This window comes from Trachemys scripta, chromosome 21 (assembly GCF_013100865.1).
Source record: "Trachemys scripta elegans isolate TJP31775 chromosome 21, CAS_Tse_1.0, whole genome shotgun sequence".
Classification (NCBI taxonomy): Eukaryota; Metazoa; Chordata; order Testudines; family Emydidae; genus Trachemys; species Trachemys scripta.
In genome coordinates, this window is record NC_048318.1 from 3,352,290 (window position 1) to 3,373,890 (window position 21,601).

At 45.6% G+C, this 21,601-nt stretch overlaps 1 protein-coding gene across 1 annotated transcript in view; it reads left to right on the forward strand.

Moving 5' to 3' along the window:
- DCPS (decapping enzyme, scavenger) overlaps window positions 1–19,258 on the forward strand; it is a 55,063-nt gene extending 35,805 nt beyond the window's left edge. Inside the window, exons 4-6 of the mRNA XM_034754720.1 lie at window positions 7,972–8,085; window positions 13,903–14,013; window positions 18,824–19,258. Coding sequence (XP_034610611.1) covers window positions 7,972–8,085; window positions 13,903–14,013; window positions 18,824–19,090 — 492 coding nt within the window. The 3' untranslated portion in view covers window positions 19,091–19,258. The remainder of the gene's footprint in view (window positions 1–7,971; window positions 8,086–13,902; window positions 14,014–18,823) is intronic.
- The last annotated feature ends 2,343 nt before the right edge of the window (window positions 19,259–21,601 follow it).

Sequence of the window (21,601 nt, forward strand, 5' to 3'; positions counted from 1 at the left end):
ATGTTCTTGTGGATGTTCAGCCGTCAGCTTAAGCTCAACGTAGCTAAATCCAAGCCCGGATCTACGCTACAAACTTATGTCGGTATAACTGTGTTGCTCAGGAATGTGGAAAATCCACACCCCTGAGCGCAGTTATTACTGACCTAACACCCTGCGTAGACAGCACTATGTTGACAGGAGGGCTTCTCCCGTTGACACAGCTACCACCTCCTGGGGAGGTGGGGTCCCTACACCAATGGGAGAAACTCTACCATCAGTGTAAGTAGCATCTTCACTAAGCGCTACAGCACTGTAAGTGTTGATAAGCCCTGAGCTCTTAATCTTTCCCTCTAAGCCCTCTCCCCACCTCCTTTCATAGTCACCACGGACACCACCATCCTGCTCCCTGTCGCTCAAGACCAGAACCTAGGCCTCATCTTCATCTTAACCTGGATGTGAGACTCTAGAGAGGGCTATGTGTAAATCTTGCCCATTCTGCCTGGATAATACTGGTGTAAACATCGCCCCTCTCTTTGCAAATCTCCACGGCTTCCTCTTTCGCCAGCATACCAAACACGAACGACTTGTCTTCTCTCTAAGGCCCTTTCCTTAAAACTCTCCTTGCCTGTGATGCCTACAAAAAACTTGACAACGGTTAGGCTGCTGGTGTTCTGAAACCACTTCCCATTATATTGACTGATATTGCCTCACTGTTTCCTTGTACTCCTTTCTATGTGTCTGTATCCAGCTGTTGTCCCTTGTCCCTGACCTAAAGAGCTTACAGCCTATCTTCTTGTTCTGTGTTTGTACAGCGCCTAGCACTGTCGGGTCCTGATCTATGCTCCCAGTGCAATAAGAATAATAACTGAGCGCTTGAAGTTTACTGTGTCCGGCTTTTTCAGATGAGGCCCTAAACACCTATGCTGTGGCTGGACAATAAAATCCCCCTGACCCTTTTCAGGAGACAGGGTTTGCTGTGATGGCCTGTCGAAAATCTCTCAACATCCCTCCAGTGAGGTAGTTTGCTGCCTGGTGGGTTGTTGCCGCCCTCTGTTCAAGAGGTGGCTGCCTTTTCGCGGTTCAGTTAAAGTTTTTGGGGATCTTTCGGAAAGAAAAGTGTTTCAGAAACGTGAGGCATTGTAATCCTTCTCCTTGATTTACTTCATCACAACACATTGTTAATCCTTCATGTTACTATTTCAAAACAAGCTCTTAACCTCCGAGTTTCTAACTTACTATTAGAATATTTCGTGTGGAAAAATTCAGTTCTGTGCTAGGATGATGGTCACCAGAGGCAGAAAAATACTCTCTTGAGTATCCACAAACCCACCACTTTGGATGGTTTCTGTCTCTTTAGATTTCTTTTTTTGTGTGTGTGTGTGTCACTTCGGAGCAAGGGGTTTGTTCTCCTTTCTTACTTGCCTTCTGACTGAACAACTCCACTTGCCATCACACTTCTGAGTTTCGCAGGGTCGAGGAATACAGTTCTACTAGTCTGCTGGGACCAACTTATGCTGATTGCACAGAAGTAGGAGTAATTATTCCGGAAATGCAACATTGACTCTAATTAGGTAATATTTGCGTAGGGCTTTGAAAAGTGCATTAAAAGTGATGATAGTAATTAACTTCTGTCTAATCTGAACAGCAGCTGGTATAAAATCAAAACCAGCCCCCAATCGAAACGGTACCTAACCCTCTTTGCTGCAGCCTCCTTGCGTTTTCCTTTGTGAAGTTGCCTGGGCTGATTCTCGAAGAGGGAGTTGCATGCCTTGCTGTAGGACCACAGGTGAGGGTCCACTGAGGCAATACGTTAGAGAGAGGTTATTTCTAAAGCCGTGGTTCCCAAACGGGTTCGTGAACCCCTGGGGGTTTGCAAAATGTTACAGGAGGTTCTCGGGGGAAAAAATTCCCTTATGGTAGGCAGAGCTGTCCTTGGGGGCCCTGTGCAGCAAAAGGCCAGCTGCCCGGGGCCCCCTGGACTTCCAAGAGCTAAGCAGATCAAAGCAAGCATATCGATCACACTGAGAAGATTTAAACTTCAGGACTCCTTATAAGAAATGGAAAGGGAGGTAGATATTTTTTCCTTTTTTTTTTTTTAAATTAAATAGGCAGCTTGTTTTGTTTCTAAAATTATTATGAAGAACAAGTTTAAGCTTTGTTGTAATGTGCGTTGTTTCCCTGGACTGCTCAAGACCCGAATGCTTGTGTAGGAGGAACTCTTTGAGTTGGCTTTTTAAATACCTTCTGCGCTGTTTCACATCGGATACTCCTTGGTGAAACATAGGAGCCTTGTCTTATAACAAGCTTATTCAAAGTGATACAAGCTACGAAAGTGAGATCTTGGAAGAGTGTTGCTGTTTTCATAATGTAATAAAAATACTGTAATAATTATTAATTATTAATAAATAGTGTGTAATAAGCATGACATAAAAACAAATGTTATATTTCCAAGATCACTGCTTTTATAAATTATACTCAGGTAAAGGAGAAAATGCCTGGAAATATTCATTTTTAGAAGGGGGTTCACGAGACTTGACATTTTAGTGAATGGGGTTCACAAGTTGTTAAAGTTTGGGACCCACTGCTCTAAAGTGCTGATCTCTCATTGGGATGTTGGGGCTCTATCAGTGTTGTACCTGGTACCCAGGGCAGCCAGGGGTGTTGTCCACATTTCTCTACTACCCTACGCTGCACTGAAGCGGTTAAGAACAGGGTAGCTGTTGTGATGTTTGTTTTCTAATCATTTACAGCTGAACATGGTTGGGCTTCTTTGCATCTAGTGAGAGAGGCCACTTTGCAGGCTGCAATGTGCTCTCAATTACTCTCCTGTCTCATATCCTTTTGTTTGCTACAGTTTTCAGCTCTCATGCCAGCATCATCAAACTGCAGCACCAATCGTATGCAATAGGCCTTTATTAGCTGGGAGAAAACAAGAGGATGTTTGTGTAGAATATTGTAACTTTCTAAAGCAAACATTTTTCTCCATGTTTTTGCTCTGACAACTGTAAGCGTCCGGACTTGTCTGCTGTTGGCACTAGACTAGAATGAACCCTCTCTGTTGTGACTGTATGAACTGTATATATTCCAGTCTGCGCTCGTGAATTGTGCTATCTTCCTGGGAAAGCAGCGTAACCAAGGCACCTCTGATTGTCTATCTCAGGGAAACTGGGAGAGGTCTCCCAACGTAGTTTTATGATATACCCTAGCTGTCCACTTTCGATACTGCAGTCTTTCATCCTCTTCTTCCTCTTGTTGAAACCAGCAGAGCAGACAATATAAGAAGGGTGTAAAAAAATTAAGATGAAACAAGACACACACACACACTAATGGGGAGAAAATGCAGCTTCTGTCTCTTGATGCTCTCACTTGCAGTCTCACTGCTGGAGAAACACAGGTACAGCACATGGGTCTTCTCAACCACTCCAAGATCTGGCAAACTTGTAGCAGCCTCAGGCTGTGTAGGCATTGTTTTTACTTGCCTTTCCAGTCACAGGGTCAGTGTGTTGCAAAATATGCAGTTTTGGCTGGCTAAGCCAGACTCTTATTAAACAGGAGGCAAAAAAGAGAGCGATTGGAAAGAGAAGAAATAAAACGGAGAAGGAAAATGACACATGGAAGAGCGGGCGACAGCAGGATCTCAAGTCTCTCATGCCAGGTCGTGTTTGGGATTTAGCTGGAGCCATTGGAGGTGCGCACGATGATCCTTGTGTCGCTGTCTGTGGCCCAGTCGGGCAAGACACTTTTCAAGATCAGGATGATGAAGGTCCAGGAGTGTCACGGTGGATCCTGGGGCCCCAGGAGTTATTTGGGGTGGCAGCCATGATGCTAAAACTTGCTTCATTTGGTTCACCCGTTTCTGGGCAGCCTCTAGGATTTTTTAAGGCCCTGAAAAAGGAATGGTGGGCGGAATAGCCCATCCCCTCATTATTTTGTCCACCACTTAGGCCTAATTTCCATACACAACAAATTTTGGTCCATTGATTTCTGGTCCCACACTCCTTCTGTGTACCAGGGTGATCTTCATGCAGTCCTTGAGTTATGTCAGCAAACCTTTTTGTTTGGACTAACGGAGTTTCCCTTTTGTACTTTTCCCCAGCACCAATTGTTATCGGTGATTGGAACGGTGATTTTATAAACTTGTATCCATTTTCCCACAGCTGGACTCACAATTGGGGTAGGCCTGTCAGGCCCCAATTATTACAACAGTGCTATTCTCAGCTCTGACTTGCTTTCAGTCCTGGGAGGTCCCATCACTTCTGTGTGCCTCAGTTTCCTCCTCTATAAAATGGGGATAATGCCTCACTGGTAGAGGTTGAGATGCCGGTGATGAGATCTATGGTCCTTATATAAAACGCAATAGAAGGGCATGGTAGTATCTTCTCTGCTAGGATCTAAGATTTTTTTTTTAGCTCCCTCTTCTCAGTAAGGTGGCTGCTCAGCTGTAGTTGGGAGGAGGTAGTGTTTTCGAATGCAGTTCACATTTTATTAACCGTGGAATTAGCCCCATGGCTTGTTGACTGGGAAATGGGAGGAAGGATGGGGCTCAGCAAATACCACCATGTGTCCCATTATCAATTTCCTGGGACTGCAGGGAACCTCAGCCCTTGGTGGATCATAGAATCATAGGACTGGAAGGGACCTCAAAAGGTCATCTAGTCCAATCCCCTGCACTCAAGGCAGGACTATGTAATAATTAGACCATTCCTGACAGGTGTTTGTCTAACCTGTTCTTAAAAAACTCCAATGATGGAGATTCCACAACCTTCCTAGGTAATTTGTTCCAGTGCTTAGCTACCCTGACAGTTAGGAAGTTTTTCGTAATGTCCAACCTAAACCTCCCTTGCTGCAATTTAAGCCCATTGCTTCTTGTCCTGTCCTCAGAGGTTAACAAGAACAGGTTTTTGCCCTCCTCCTTGTAACAACCTTTTATGTACTTGAAAATTGTTATCTTGTCCCCTCTCAGTCTTCTCTGCTCCAGACTAAACAAACCCAGTTTTTTCAATATTTCCTCATAGGTCATGTTTTCTAGATCTTTAATCATTTTTGTTGCTGTCCTCTGGACTTTTTCCAATTTGTCCACATCTTTCCTGAAATCTGGCACCCAGAACTATGCACAGTACTCCAGTTGAGACCTTATCAGTGCGGAGAAGAATGAAAGAATTACTTCTCATGTCTTGCTTACAACGCTCCTGCTAATACATCCCAGAATGATATTTGCTTTTTTTGCAAGTGTTACACTGTTGACTCATATTTAGCTTGTGATCCATTATAACCCCCAGATCCCTTTCCGCAGTACTCCTTCCTAGGCAAAAAGAACAGGAGTACTTGTGGCACCTTAGAGACTAACAAATTTATTTGAGCATAAGCTTTCGTGGGCTACAGCCCACTTCATCGGATGCAGAGACTGGAATCTTCCAAGGCAGTCATTTCCCATTTTGTGTGTGTGCAAATGATTGTTCCTTCCTTAGTGAGTACTTTGCGATTCATAGAATCATAGAAGATTAGGGTTGGAAGAGACCTCAGGAGGTCATCTAGTCCAACCCCCTGCTCAAAACAGGACCAACCCCAACTAAATCATCCCAGCCAGGGCTTTGTCAAGCTGGGCCTTAAAAACCTCTTTGTCCTTGTTGATTTCATCTTATTTACTTCAGAACATTTCTACAGTATGTCCAGATTGTTTTGAATTTTAATCCTATCCTCCAAAGCACTTTCAACCCCTCCCAGCTTGGTATCATCTGCAAACTTTATAAGTGTACTCTCTATGCCATTATCCAAATCACTGATGAAGATATTGACCAGAACCGGACCCAGGACCGATCCCTGCGGGACCCCATTCAATATGCCCTCCCAGCTGGACTGTGAACCATTGATAATTGCTCTTTGGGAATGATTTTCCAACCAGTTGTGCACCCACCTTCTAGTAGCTCCATCTAGACTGTATTTCCCTAGTTTGTTTATGAGGTCATGCGAGACAGTATCAAAAGCCTTAATAAAGTCAAGATCCCTGCTTCACTAGCTCTGCCTCTGAGCTGAGTCTTGCTGTGATGAGATCCCAGCTCCCTTTTTAAAGCACTGTTCTTATTACAGATTATTTACTGAAGGTGTCATGTACAAGCAAAACCACCACGGAGTCATTTAGCAAAACAGAGCACGCGTGCGTACACGTACCATATTGCAAACCTCCTTAAAGAGAAATTAATGGGAATGACCATGACATCAAATGTTGACCGTGGATATTAGCACTAACAGAACCTGTCTACCCTGCAAAACTAACCGTGTTAAAGCATGGTGGGAAGACCAGCTGTGTTACAACCATTTGGTATAGCCTGGGTCGATGGATCAAAATTTGTTTAAAGCCAGGGCGAATGCACTTTTTTTTTTTTAACCTGGTTATAAAATAGGTTCGTCCAGCCATACAGGCAGGAGCAAACCATATTAGAACACACCACATGTTCTGTGGCGACTGGCAGTCTTTTGAATTATTATTGTGGTAGCCTCCAATCAGGATCAGAGCCCCATTGTGTTACATGCTGTACAAACTCATAGTAAGAGAAGAGTGCCTGTTCCAAATACCTTAGAGTACGTCTGCACAACAAAGCCAAATCCACAGCTGGCCTGGGCCGGCTGACTCAGGCCTGAGGGGCTGTTTCATTGCTGCAGGTTCCTAGAGCCTGGGCTCCTGCCCGAGCCCAGAAGTCTACATTGCAATGAAACAGCCCTACAGGCCAAGCCCCTCGAGCCCAAGTTGGCTAGAATGGGCCAGCCACGGGTATCTAGTTGCTGTGTAGACATACCCTTAGTCTCATTTAATACCGTAGATAAACTCTTCCCAACCAGGTTAAACAGCTGTGCTTCAGCAATGTCTGTTTCATAGCATCAATGATCCTGTCAGGGATAGTTCTCTCTTATGCAGGAATGTAGCATTTGCTAAACTGGATTAAACCATCTCAGGGTACATCTACACTACAGCGGGGAGTCGATTTAAGATACGCAAATTCAGCTACGTGAATAGCGTAGCTGAATTTGACGTATTGCAGCCGACTTACCCCGTTGTGAGGACGGCGGCAAAATCGACTTCTGCCGCTTTTTGTCGGCGGCGCTTACTACCACCTCCGCTGGTGGAGTTAGAGCATCGATTTGGGGATCGATTGTCGCGTCCCGACGGGACGCGATAAATCGATCCCCGAGAGGTCGATTTCTACCCGCCGATTCAGGCGGGTAGTATAGACCAGACCTCAGTCTAGTATCACATCTCCAGCAGTGGCCAATACTTAATACACCTCTACCCCGATATAACGCGACCTGATATAATACGAATTCGGATATAACGCGGTAAAGCAGTGCTCCAGGTGGGCGGGGCTGCGCACTCCAGCGGATCAAAGCAAGTTTGATATAACACAGCTTCACCTATAACGCGGTAAGATTTTTTGGCTCCCGACGACAGCGTTATATCGGATAGAGGTGTAGAATCATAGAAACAGAGGGCTGGAAGTGACTTCAACAGGTCATCTAATCCATTCCCTTGTGCTGAGGCAGGACCAGGAAACCTAGACCATTCCTGGCAGGTTTTTGTCTAATCTGTCCTTAAAAACCTCCAGTTGGGCAATTCCATGACCTCCCTAGGTAACCTGTTCTAACTAACCTTACAGTTAGAATGTTTGTTTTTCCTAATATCTAAGCTAAATCTCCCTCAATGCTTCAGAGGAAAGCAAAAATCCCCCATAACTCATCAAGTCAATTGTGCAATGCTGTACATATGTGAAAAATTCCCTCCTGACTTCTCTAGTGATCAGCTGATGCCGTGGAGCATATTTGATTATTTCATGGATAATTAACTACAAATGTTATTGGCCATAAAATTATTTGGTCCTTTTTAAAATCCAAGTGCAGCTTCCATTTGCAGTGAATCGGAATTAATCTAAGATCTTGAGGTGAAGGGTGCAGCGTTCGTTTGTTTGCTGTCTTTATAAACTGTGTATTTCTTTCTTCCAGTGGGTGTATAATATCCTGGAGAAGACGGCTGAGGCTGATCGAATAATCCACGAAAACCCTGATTCTTCCAATGGTTTCGTTCTCATTCCAGATTTTAAATGGAATCAGAAACAGGTTAGCTTCTCATTTGATCCTCTAGCTCATTAAAGGGACAATGCCTGTTTCAAAGTAACACACAAGAAGTCTCCTTAGCTGTATTTTTAACCACACTTGAGATTATTAAAACTGCAGGTTTTAAAAATTAAATGTACTGTTATGATTAATGGTGGTGTTTGTTAGTTAATTATGTATCATTAATGTAACACTTCACTCTGCTTGACAATGAGAACAGACTTGTCAGTTTCACTTTTGTTTAGTGACTTACTAGTCAACTTCACTTTCTGGTTCTTGTGCACCTACGCAGACATTGCCGGGGTATGTTTAAAGCCAAAGTTATTTGTTTATCCTGACAAATTTCTATTGACTTTTAGATTTTGTAAAACCTCATTTTTGTAAACCTAAATATTAGACATAAATCAACCTGACAGTGTCCCTTTTAATTGATGCAATTAACTTTCCTTCTTTCTAGAGTGTTAACTATTTGCACTTGCATCAAGGTTACTATCATAGCTTGTATCACACAGTCACCTCATAAGCAACTACTTAACCCCTTATGGAATGAATACTCCTCCTTCTGCACATCTTGAAGTTCACAGACCTCAGTCCAGCCTATAATCCTAAATGTATTGGTTCTTATACCAAATATGTTCAATGCGGTACTTTTGTGATCTAGAAACTGCAAGGCCTGGGACCAAATAAATGGAGTTTAAACCCTAAAGCTCAAAATAACAAGACTCCAAGGTTGCAGTCCTGGCTCCATTGAAATCATTGGCAAAACTCCCATTCATTTCAGTGGAACCAGGATTTTGCCTTGGGTTTCTGATCCTCAGAACATTTATCTAGGCTAAGCTGGGAAAGGCTTTCTATTGTTCCACTTTATAAAACATATGGGCCAGGACTGAAAATAACTCTTGAGCACTCTGAGTTAATGCTGCAAAATAACGTTATACTCTTATATTCAAGTGTGGTCCAGCAAATAGTGCACCAGGCTGGGAGTCAGGAGATCCTATTTCTGGCTTCTTCCCTGACTTGCTGTGCAACATTGGGCAAAACACTTAATCTCTGTGTCTTGGTCTTCCCCATCTGTAAAATGGGAATAGTGATACTTATCCATCTTTGACAAGTGCTTTGAGATCTCAGGATGAAAAGTGCTACTTAAAATTAACCATCCCCCCTGCCCCTGGTGAAAATATTTTCATGTAGGAATTCCGAAAAGCGTGAATTCTAGTTCTCTAGAACTGAAACATGTGACTCCAGCCAGGATTAGAAGTGCTGATACCAGCTCCTCTAGAGCAGTGGTTCTCAACCAGGGGTCCAGGGCCCCATAGAGGGCCTCCAAGCAGGGCCGGCATTAGACTCGCTGGGGCCCAGGGCAGAAAGCCGAAGCCCCACCGCATGGGGCTGAAGCCCAGGCCCTGAGCCCCGCCACCCGGGACTGAAGCTGAAGCCTGAGCAATGTAGCTTTGTGCGGGGGCCCTGTTGCATGGTGCCCCGGGCAGTTGCCCTGCTTGCTACCCCCTAACGCCAACTCTGGCTTTTATATGCAGAAAACCAGTTATTGAGGCACAGGTGGGCCGTGGAGTTTTTATAGCATGTCGGGGGAGCTTCAGAAAGAAAAAGGTTGAGAACCTCGGCTCTAGAGAGATTAGTTTGTCAGCATCATTGGAACTAGTTCAGATATTTAGGCCAGGTGATACCTAGATTGTATTGTTTTTCCTTGTTTCCTACTCCTTCATTTAAAAAAAAAACAAGCAGAAGGCCAAGCAACGTGAGCCCTTCCATTTCATCCCCAAATACTGGCATGTTAAAATACCGTTCTTTCCCACGGGTCTTCACTGTCTTTAAAACTATGGGATAATCTGTCTGGTTTCTTAAACGCAAATTCTGTCTTCTGGCCTCTGTTCTTTTCGGGTGCTAGAAAGCTTGAGGCTAGTGCAGTACGTCGGACCCTTTCTGCTCAGTGATCTGCACGTGTGGAAATTGTCGGTAACAGAGCAGCTGCTGAGATTTAAAAACCTGTAGAATATATGTAAGAGATGATTCACTGAAACAATAAAAAGATCAAGGAAGCTGTTTAGATTCCATCTCCAGTATCTAGATCCCCCAGGATTCATAGCCACTCCCCCCAGCGGAGAGCCTGTACAGGAAGTGTGATGAACACTTTGTCTTTGGCCCCGTACGAACCAGGGATTGGTCCCTGGCTGTGAATGGCTTTGAACAAGCACTGGGCCATTTGAAGGCAGGTTCATCCCATGGGTATTGGTGCCTTAGGCAAGCCGTTTTTGTCCTGTCCTCCTTCCTTCTGCACTACCTCCCTGGGCCTTCAAAGTGGACTCCTCTATTGTCCGCTCCCTGGGTTTCCCCAGGACCATCTTCCACCTGCTTTCCCCTGACTAGAGCACTTGTGTTCTCACTTGCTTTCTGCCCAGTTGGACAGCCTCCTCCTAATGCACATTTTGGGGATGAACTCCTAAAGTGCTTGGGTTTCTGGCCCCTCTCTGTCATTTAAAATGGGGATAACAGTTGCCTGCCTTGCATGGGGTATTGTGAAGTTTAGTTTCATTAACGCCTGCAAGACACCTGGGGATCCTTGGATGGAAGTTGCTCTAGAATTGCAAATTGCCCTCAAATTCTTAGGACACGGTTGGCATTAGACAAATAATAAATTATTTTATTTTGAGAAAATGCGGCTTCAATAGGGACATCCCCTAAGAGGTGGGAGGAAAAGAATAGAGTCAGAACACTCGTCATAGAGCCTTTGTTACAAACTTCAGTGCACTGCATGCTGTCGTGCAGTCAGCAGGTTGAATACGCAGTTCATAGTCTTGCCCCCAGAAAGAGCGGAATGATGTACTTCAGATCAGCTGACTTGTGGGAAGCTCAGGGATGTGCAGTCAGGAGAGAATATCTAGGAGAAGACAGACACCCGGTGTAAATAAATTACAGTCTGAAAAACACCAAACGAGTTGGAGTCCATGCATCTCCAGTCCTACAAGGAGTATATCGCATTAAACTTGCTATCTGGCATAACAACCATTTCAGCAGTGATTCTTCAAAGCACTCATCTGTTCTGACCTGTCTGATTTCGATTCATCCAATCGGCACACGTGGCAGGCTCCATCCCAGAGCCTGAAGCCACTAAATTAAATTACGTCAGCTCCACATGGCTCCCAGTAGGGCTGTCAAAGCATCTCTCGAGCTAGGACTTAGAAGCCGGCTCAGTAGGGTTCTGTTCCGCTAACGTAGCACTTTAATTGAGGCTGACGCACGGATGGACCTTTTAATTATTTCAGGCTGGTGGGTTGCAGCAGGAATTCTCCTTTGTTTGTTTGTTTGTTTGTTTACTCTTTGAAATTGTTCTGAATGTCGGTGACCTCAATAAAATGAACAGAAGCTGCTAACGTTCCTCGCTGTCAAAATGTGAAATCTGCACACTCTTTTTTTTATTTTTTATTTCCCCCCCCCCCCTCCCCACCTAAATAAGACAATGGAGGTGATGCTCTTGCTGGATATCTAGAACTGTGATTTCAGCATCAGCATCTGCAAGGCTAGAGTCTTCCAAAACATTGCATTCTCTGTGTGTAAAGAGAAGACAGTTTGTGCAGTGTACATATTGCTGTCTATTGCTCTGCTGGGGAGAATTTGACTTGCCCAGTTGTGTGTAATCGTGTCTTTCTCTAGCGGCTGGGGACCCACAGACTTTATAAGCCTTAGTATAATTACAGATAATGGGCAGGTTCCATGGTTACGGTGTTTGGGCTTTACACGGGTTCAGAGTTCAGCTGACATCTATAAAGCCTAAGCGGTCATAGGGCCAGATTCTTAATGGTGCCGCTGCATTGACTTCAGTGAGACCACACGGGTTGATGTTAGCTGGGAATCTGGACCACAGCATGCTCTGTAAAGGATGGTTACAAACTCCATGTGGCCACTGATTTATTACACGTCTACATGATTCTCTTTGCTCTGACCACTCCCCAACGGCGGCAAGTGGACAGAGCTACAGACCTCCCTGTGTAATTGTAACGTTCAAATTGCAATTGTGGGTGAAGTTCTGTTCCAGCCCAGTGATGTCAGGGAAATGGGAATTCCCACGTGGACAAGCTGAGTTTTCCAAGTGTTTGAACTAGTGCAGGGAGTGCCTCTAATCATCCATTTCAGCTGCTGAGGTTTGGATTAGAAGGATCTTCTCCAGGCTCACCAGGCCATATATAATGGGAGCAAATTGATACCTAGGAAATACAGTAGCTGTTGTTTTGGAATGCGTTTTAGTTAAACATGCTGCTAAAAGCCCGTTTTAGATCTCTCTAACCATTCACTTCTTCTCAAACCCACAGGAGCCCTGAGGCGTTGCCTGAAATGTTGTACATTACATCATCCAGAGGCTTTTTAGCAACAGGCTTATTTATTTCAAACAGCAACATACAGATGTTGTTCTAAGGAGAAGAGAGAGATTTGCTTTGCTTCTGTAGTCCAGGTCCAATAGAGAGCCCAGGGTGATTTTAATAAGCCTCAATAATATGCTGTCTTGTCTAGGAGCTATAAAGTGAACCCACTGAGCTAACTAGGTCAGCCTGAGAATGATAAATAAGTGTCGAGTAATGAAAATCACTTCGTGCCTTGGAAACGAAAAGATGTAATTGGAAGTGTCGTGCTTTGGGTGTCTGCGCAGGCATCTTGAGAGCCATATTCTCAAATAAACTGCTCTTTCAGAATAGCCAGGTGGAATTATTTTAACAGCAAAAAAAGCAGAGAGGATCTTGGACATCTAAATTATTTGTTCTATACACACATGTTGAAGGTACCTTAGAGAGTAGCTAACTCAGTTCAAGGAGCACAAGCTGTAGGACCCTACAGAAAGGGAGTGTTTACATACACGAAGGATGACACTTTGGAAGCATGGGGCAGCTGATGGCATGTGCTACAAAAGCTGTGTTCTGTAAAGCGTTGTCATCCCATGGCAGAAAACATGCAGAATATAGGTGGGGTTTTAGGTGTGGCTCTATATGGGCCCCCAATTTCAGCTGCGGTCTCTCGATGCTACTGGAATACAAATAATCATTAATAAATAGTATGCATGTATGTTCTGACAAATCAGAACTTTACAACTGATTTCATGGCCAGTACAGCCCTTGAAACTCAGTAAGAATCTTGAGAGAACATCTGTGTATGTGCGTTACCCTGTATGTAATACCTAGCCAAAAAGATTTTTGTTTCTTTCCATTTATAATGACTTATGTCCATAAAGGTGATCAAATGTTTGTTTCACCAAGTACCTTGGGCAATGCTGGAAGCCTGGCTGATCATCTTGTAGATGAGATGTAGCCTCACTATACTGGTATTGTGAATTGACTCATTAATTCTTGAGAGATGAGTTATTTAAAGAATCAGAGTGATTGGAAACTGGCCCAGTTTGTAATATTCAAACAGAAACACATGAGACGTTTCCTTTTTGAAATCTAAAGTTACGCTTTTGCCCTTTTGAATTCTTAGAAAAATCTCCTTCATATCATTTGTTCACGGGGACACGTTGCTCTCTTTCAGATCTGTCTTTCATAGTTAATAAATTTGTTTATTCTACCTGAAGCAGTGCATTTGGTTTGAAGCATATCCGAGTATATAGGGGGAAGATATCTAGTAGCCTATCACAAATACTATTCAGCCAAATCTAGGTGGCAGTGTGATAGATGACAACAGTCCATATCGATATGGGGCAAGACTCCTCTCATACCTGCACTAGTGTAGTTATACTTTCTGTGAAGCTCTAAGACCTAGAATCTCCTGCTGCTTTTTATGTTATATTTTGGTGGTAACAATGTCCTGTCTCTGCAGCTAGATGACCTGTACTTGATAGCCATCTGCCACCGTCGGGGGATAAAGTCACTGCGAGACCTCACTGCTGAGCACCTGCCTTTGCTGAGGAACATCTTGCAAGAAGGGAAGGTGGGTGTTATGTCACTTATCTATCCAGCTTCTTATGACCCCCGTCACCTTAGCATATAAGCACCCATCAGGGTCTCTGTTTTACTCGTGGAAGATCAGTTTCGGAACTGCCTCGGTTTCCCATCAGCAGGGAATAGCAACCAATTTCACCCTGCTGATGCTGGCTTCCCACTAGTGAGGTTTTAGGGGGTCGACCTGGGCTGTCATGACAGCTGTTTGCTCAGAGAGCAGACTAGAAAGTGTGGATATGCTGCAAGTGGAGTACACAATTTGTCCGCATGGGGTTTTGTCCGGAGTGTTTCATACCCACCAGCTTACACACCCCGGGCCTGCATTTACAGTTTCGTACTCCAGCCGCACCCATTCTGCTGGGGACAGTAAGTTGCTATGATTAATTTTCTGCTGTCAGATGTCACTGACAAAATGAAAAGTGACTCTTTCTGTTAGACCAGATGTTGGAAACGGGGTCCCCACAGCAGCTGCTACCCAAATGGAAACACAAAGTGGAGGAAATGGCTTAGAAGTGTAAGGATCCAGTTTGAAAGAGCTCTGCCTTTATTGCATACCTGGCATGTTCCTTCCCACCCCAGAAGTGGCTGCAATTCCAGTGATACTGAGTGCCGTTTGTGAAGCTCTTGGGGATGAAAATTGTTAGGTAAATACTAATTTATGCCTAAATGTGGCTGCCCTGCCGGGCACCACCCTTAAGGCCTGTTGTGTTGCTGTATATGACGTGCCTGGTGGTGCTTCTGTGCTAGAGGGAGAAACTAGCAAAGGAAAAAGATAAAATCTAAGGGCTGGTCTACACTGGGGGGCGGGGCTCGATCTAAGATACGCAACTTCAGCTACGCTATTTACGTAGCTGAAGTTGAAGTATCTTAGTTTGACTTACCTGGCCGTCCTCATGGCGGCAAGTCGACCGCCGCAGCTCCCCCGTCGACTCTGCTTACTCCTCCTGCCGAGGTGGAGTACGGGCGTCGATTCGGGGATTGATTTTATCGTGTCTAAATGAGACACGATAAATCGATCCCCGATAGGTCGATTACTACCCGCCGATCTGGCGGGTAGTGTAGACGTGGCCTAAGTGTGATGCAAGATTTATTCACTAGAGGCGAGAGGCATTACAGCGGACCTGCTTGAACTGCTTCAGGCAGTAATAAGAGCTCTGTGCGTAAGAAAGCAACATGTCTCTTTCGGGCCATGGGAAGCATTTTCTGGTTTTCTCCCTTCACTCTCCCTGCTCCCATTGGACATAAGCAGGGAGTCGCGATTGTCTTGCCAGCCTGCTTTCTCTCCTGAGGTCAGAACACAGAGCTCCAAATGTGCTCTTCCGTAGCTTTGCCAGTGTTCTCCTCGTGGGACAAACCCAATCTGCAGCTCCCAGTTCTGTGAACATGACCCAAGAAGCGCGAAAGGTTCCTCCAGCTTCAGAATTGCAGCCAGGAAAAGGATTCTCCATGGCAGACTAGTGCATTTCTTATGCTGGGATGTTGAGTTTTGATGACAGCAGCTCATCCTAAGCTAGACTGGGCTCAAGCTCTTGGTAGAGTCTGTCTCAAGGCCTAGAGCAGCAGCGTCCATCTTTACTGAATTCAGCCTCCCACCTGATTATTGTCTCTTGGCTTCCAAGTCACTGCATTAGCTGACTGTGGAACAGCCATGGAGAGATGGTGGATGTAACCCTGGCTGTGATGTTACCCATTCTTTGGAGCAGAATCTGACGCTTCTTTTAAAAGAAAACACCCTTTTCCTCTTGGCACCTGGGCTTGGAGCGCTAAAGTCTGAACACACAGTCTGACTTGGAATTGGGATTTTTTAGCCAGAGCCAAGTCAATCCTTTACTGAGACTGTTTTTAGCATGTGCTGTGTGAGGCTCCTCTTCCATTCCTTTCCAACGCTGTAACTATAACTGCCCTGGCTTGAGCCACTAGCACTTAGAAGGGAGCTCTGGGCCCATCGGAGAAAGTGCACGGCTGCTCTGCAGGGTGCTGAACTCAGGATAGCTGCAAGATAGGAAACTCCTGGCTCTAGAGAGGAAGATAGGGTGATAGTGGTTAGAGCCGGGGACTGGGAGTCAGGACAATGCGGTTCTATTTCTTTTTGCCACTTGTGTGATCATGGGCTGTCCCTCTCTGTGCCTCAGTTTCCCCATCTGCAACAGGGGGATAATACCTACTTTGCCAGGGTCTGACAAATGTGCTAGGTAATGTGTGAAGTGCTTAGTAAAATTGGGAAACATGCCTTCGAGTCTATTTAGCTTACCAAAGGAAAAGTTAAGGAGTGACATGATCACAGTCTGTAAGTACCTACATGGGGGACAGAAATTTGATGATGGGCTCTTCAATCTAACAGACAAAGGTCTAACAAGATCCAGTGGAAGTTGAAGCCAGACAAATTCAGACTAGAATTAAAACACAGAGTCTTAAGTGAGGGTAACTAACCATTGGAACTACTCACCAAGGGTTGTGGTAGATTCTTCTATCACGGGGTGGTTTTTTTAATCAAGTTTGTGTCATACAGGAGATTGGACTAGATGATCCCACGGGTCCCTTCTGGGCTTGGAATCTCTGAATACAAAGTGCTGTATCTCGGTCTGTTTTTACAGCTCTTCCCTGAATGTTTTCACTGCATGGTATGTCTGAACCGAAAGTACTTCTCCACCCATTTAAATTCTTCTGCAGGCATGTACCTGATGGCCAGTGAGCTCGGCTGGTAACAGGCTTTTGGGCAGGGCTTGGCTTGTAGAGGTGCTAAGCATTATTACCGTGACCCCTGCAGAAACTGCCCATTGGAGTTGGGGGGCAGTTGCTCTCCTGAGTCGAGCAGGAGGTTTATCCCCTGCATTAATAAATTGCTTCTAAACTCATGCCCATTTTTCTGCTCCTGGTGATCTTTCTAGGCCCATGATACAGCATGTTCAGTAACAGGGACTTGAGTTTTTTCCCCTTCATTGCACTGGAAATTCAGGAAGTAATTGCACTGGGGAAAGCAGAGATTAATTAAAAGATTGGGTGAGGCATCTTAGTGTTCCTAACCAGCACACGAGCGCAGCATGCTGGAAGGTCCCTGACAAGTTCACTGTCGCTGTTTATAGCTTTAATTACACCGACTGGTAACAGGATCCTGTAACTCACCCAGCAAACTGGAGTGATGAGGCTGGTATGGGGAACAATAACAGCTGAGAGAATGCACTCTTAAGGGGAAACATGCTGGGTGTGTTATCCAGCCCCCACAACCAACAGGCCTCATTATGGAGGTAGTTAATGGGAAGGAGGCAGCCTTCTGCTCCGCAAACCCCCATTTCATCAAATGGGCTTGTACGGGGCCAGCTCTGGGTCTGTCTCGCTGGTGACCTGGTGGGGACAGACTCAAGGGACTTCAGTAGAGTGGCTTTATATTGGCAGAGTTGAGATCAGAATCTGGCCTACAGTTACCCCTCTCCCTGTGCTGGGTAGGTGCTGAGCCGGCGCACTTTGCTTTCCTACCCATGAGGCTGTGTCCCGCGCATACGGGCCTGGTGATTTGGGATCACTGCTGGAGCAGGCATCTGCCTTGGAGAATAACATGTATGAGGGGACATGTGCCACTAGGCTCAACTATGTGTGTGGGGTGGTGGCCAAAACTACTCCCACCTCTGCTCCCACAGTGACCTTCGGATTAGTTGGAGAAACTGTGACCTACCCTCCCTTTCCCCCTGCTCCTCTATATGTGGTACTGGGATGCTTTCCCCCACAGCGGACACCATCTCCACCCTTTCCACCTCCCCCCCCACCCCACCCCCCCGCTTGCTCGCCTTCTGCCTCCCAGCTTGTGCTTTAAACGTTAGATAACAGCTCAGATGCTCAGACATCGTTACAACCTTGGCATCTGCTCTCATAAATCCTTTCTGGTAAAGCACATGCAGTAAGCTCTCATCTCGGTCTATTTTTACAGCTCTTTCCTGAATGTTTTCACTGCATGGTATGTCTGAACCGAAAGTACTTCTCCACCCATTCTTCTGCAGGCATGTACCTGATGGCCAGTGAGCTCGGCTGGTAACAGGCTTTTGGGCAGGGCTTGGCTAAGCAATGCTTTGGGAGTCTGTTCCCCCCCTGTCCCTCCTCTCTAATAAAGCTTTAGTGTGCAGCTGGCCTCTGTCTCCACTGGGTTAGAATTCTCACAGATACTCTGAGCGGTGGGTTTACAGCTGGACGGACTGTCGGCCAAGTATCTAGTATTGCATGACCCTGTCCGTCAATTTCCTTCTGCAGGAATCTGAGAAGGGGAAAATATGTAAAAACGTTGGAGAACAAGTTCCTTAGTGTGTAACCAAAACCTCGTCTTCTGTCACTCTTGGACAAGACCTAGAACTGAGGGCTTGATCCCTCGTGGTCATTACAGGTCTCATGGCACTTTTTGTAAAGCAGGAGTATTAATCCTGTTGTCCTGGCTAAATTCCAGTCGAGTAATTGCATTCTGCTACCTAAATCTTATCCCCATCCCCTTGCCGTTTCAGCTGGTATTCTGCACTTTCTGTTCTAAACAATCCACAGCATCGCTATGAACTCAGCTTTTATATTCCACCTCATAGGTTGCTGTATTTCAGCAATTCCTTTGTACAATTTGGAAAGTTTCTCCTGAATGTTTTGAGATCTTTGGATGAGAGAAGTAGTATTGATGTCCCTTGATGTTAATTCACCGTCACAAGAGACTGGGCTAGGTCATCGGATGTACCAGTGTGCTTCTATCCAATCCCCTGCCCTTGGATATGATGGTAAAACTTTTCAGTGTATTATTTGGGAGATTAAATTCTCTACCCTTTCTTCCCCAGGAAGCCATATTAAAGCGCTTTGGAGTGGCTGGCTCTCAGCTGCGGATTTACCTGCATTACCAGCCATCCTACTTTCACCTGCATGTGCATTTCACCGCTCTGAGCTACGATGCACCAGGCTGCTCGGTGGAGAGAGCTCACCTCCTGTCGGACGTTATTGACAATCTGGAGCTCGACCCCCAGTACTACCAGAAGCGTACGCTGACCTTTGCCCTCCGGGCAGACGAAGCCTTGCTGAAGAAATTCCAGGAAGCAGGCAAAGCTTGAGATCTCAGGGACTGGAAGTGGGCTGGTTTTCTACCTTTTTATGTATGGATTATTTTTATTGTCTTTGACTTTTTTTTAACTCAATTTTGTAAGAATTGGGATTGCGTTCCCCTCACCGTAGTAACCGTTTCCTGCATTTCTATCAATAAAATGTTGTTTGAGCAGAGACTGTTCATCCAAGTGTCCCATGGAATCACATCCTCTGTGCTCTGTGGAAAGGTGCACCTAACTTCTATGACAAACTAGAAGCTGGTGGGCTGACTCACAGGGCAGTGGATCAAATAAAGCTCCCAACGCAGCAGAATTTCAGTCCCTTTCTTCAGAGATGGTTTATTTTTGTAAACCAGATCCTGTTTTCCTGGCCCCTTTCCAGGTCCTTTCCCCTGACCTGCAGGGCTCTCTCCAACAGAGGTGCTTTGTTGATCTTTAATCTAAGGACCATGTAACCTGTAGGCTATCACCTGATCCCTGGTCTCAGACCTATCACTTAGGACATAGGCACCAGCTTCCTCCTTGCCCTGGGGTGCCCAACCCCCGCTCCGCCCCATGCCCCGCCCCCACTCCACTCCTTCCCCCAAGCCTCCACCTAGTTCTGCCCCCTCTCCCAAACTTGCTCCATCCCTGCTCCTCCCCCTCCTCCCAGAACCTCCTGCATGCCGTGGAGCAGCTGATCACGGTGGGCGGAAGGCGCTGGGAGGCGGGGGAGGAGTTGATTGACGGGGCTGCCGGCAGAGGGGAGACGCTGGGGAGAGTGGGGGAGCCGGCTGCCAGTGGGTGCTAAGCACCCACTAATTTTTTCCGTGGGTGCTTCAGCCCTGGAGCACCCAAGGAGTCAGCGCCTATGACTTAGGAGGATAAGTCACAGGTGGGGCTAAACCTACCTCCCTTAAAGGTTTATCCCATTCTGTGATATAAACACCCCTGCATTTTGCAGCAATTCGTCATCAGCTTTAGATAAATGAAAAAAATGAGGATTTTTACTGAATTAAATCTGAAAATGGATAATCTGTAGTGTTGAGATATTTTCACTGTCCCTGCATTTTCAGTGCACTGCATAACACACAATGTACTCATAACACACAATTACATATTGGAAGTTGCGTGGGGAGGAGGAGGGCTTGGCACACGGGGAGCAGTTTGGGATCATGGAACAAACACGTGAATTGCTAATTTCTGCTAAAATAAACAGCAATGCAATAGTTAACAGTGCTGCCATTTAAATTGTCAACGGTCGGTTTCAGAGTTGTAGCTAACAGAGAAATAGGGCAGTTCATGTACGGAAGGTTTTCTTCACAACCCTTTTTTAATGAAATCGCCCGCAAATTTTTGCAGCTGGTGAATGGCAGAATACTTGCTTGTAAGTCTTCTGCAATGTCCAGAGTGAAAATCTGAAGGTAGCAAACCCAATAGTCTGTGGGGAGGACAGGGCAACTTCTATCAAGCAACAGAACTATGGGAGGGTGGAATTGCCAACTCAAATCCCCTTATGACTGCTATGGTATGCAATATCCAAGACAAACCTTATTGAAATAAGGATCCCAGGAGTTCTTGTATTAAAAATGCAAATGTTCACGTATTGTAGTGGGATTGTATGTAACGTCTCTAGGAGGGAGACATGGCTCATGTCAATCCTGCGAAGTGTTATGAGCTTCAGCGAACTCTTTTAAACAATGTGCCAGGTAAGAGTGCACTTCTGGTTCAGTAGGTTTCCTAGGAAATACTTGTGCGGAGGAGAAAGCAGCTTCTCACCTCCGGACCCAGCCTTTTGAAGCTACGCCCTGAGGAGCAACCCATGGTCTGCTGATCACCTGTTCCCCAAGGCCCCACCCGTTGAAAGGAATGACAGAGCTGTGGGGATGCTTCTTCTTCCGTCCTAAGTGCAGGACTCTGCACTTGTCCTTGTTGAACCTCATCAGGTTTCTTTTGGCCCAATCCTCTAATTTGTCTAGGTCCCTCTGTATCCGATCCCTACCCTCCAGCGTATCTACCACGCCTCCCACTTTAGTGTCATCTGCAAACTTGCTGAGAGTGCAGTCCACACCATCCTCCAGATCATTAATAAAGATATTAAACAAAACCAGCCCCAGGACCAACCCTTGGGGCACTCCGCTTGAAACCAGCTGCCACCTAGACATGGAGCCATTGATCACTACCCGTTGAGCCCGACGATCTAGCCAGCTTTCTATCCACCTTACAGTCCATTCATCCAGCCCATACTTCTTTAACTTGGCAGCAAGAATACTGTGGGAGACCGTATCAAAAGCTTTGCAAAAGTCAAGGAATAACACATCCACTGCTTTCCCCTCATCCACAGAGCCAGTTATCTCATCATAGAAGGCAATTAGGTTAGTCAGGCACAACTTCCCCTTGGTGAATCCATGCTGACTGTTCCTGATCATTTTCTTCTCCTCTAAGTGTTTCATAATTGATTCCTTGAGGACCTGCCCCATGATTTTTCCAGGGACTGAGGTGAGGCTGACTGGCCTGTAGTTCCCTGGATCCTCCTCCTTC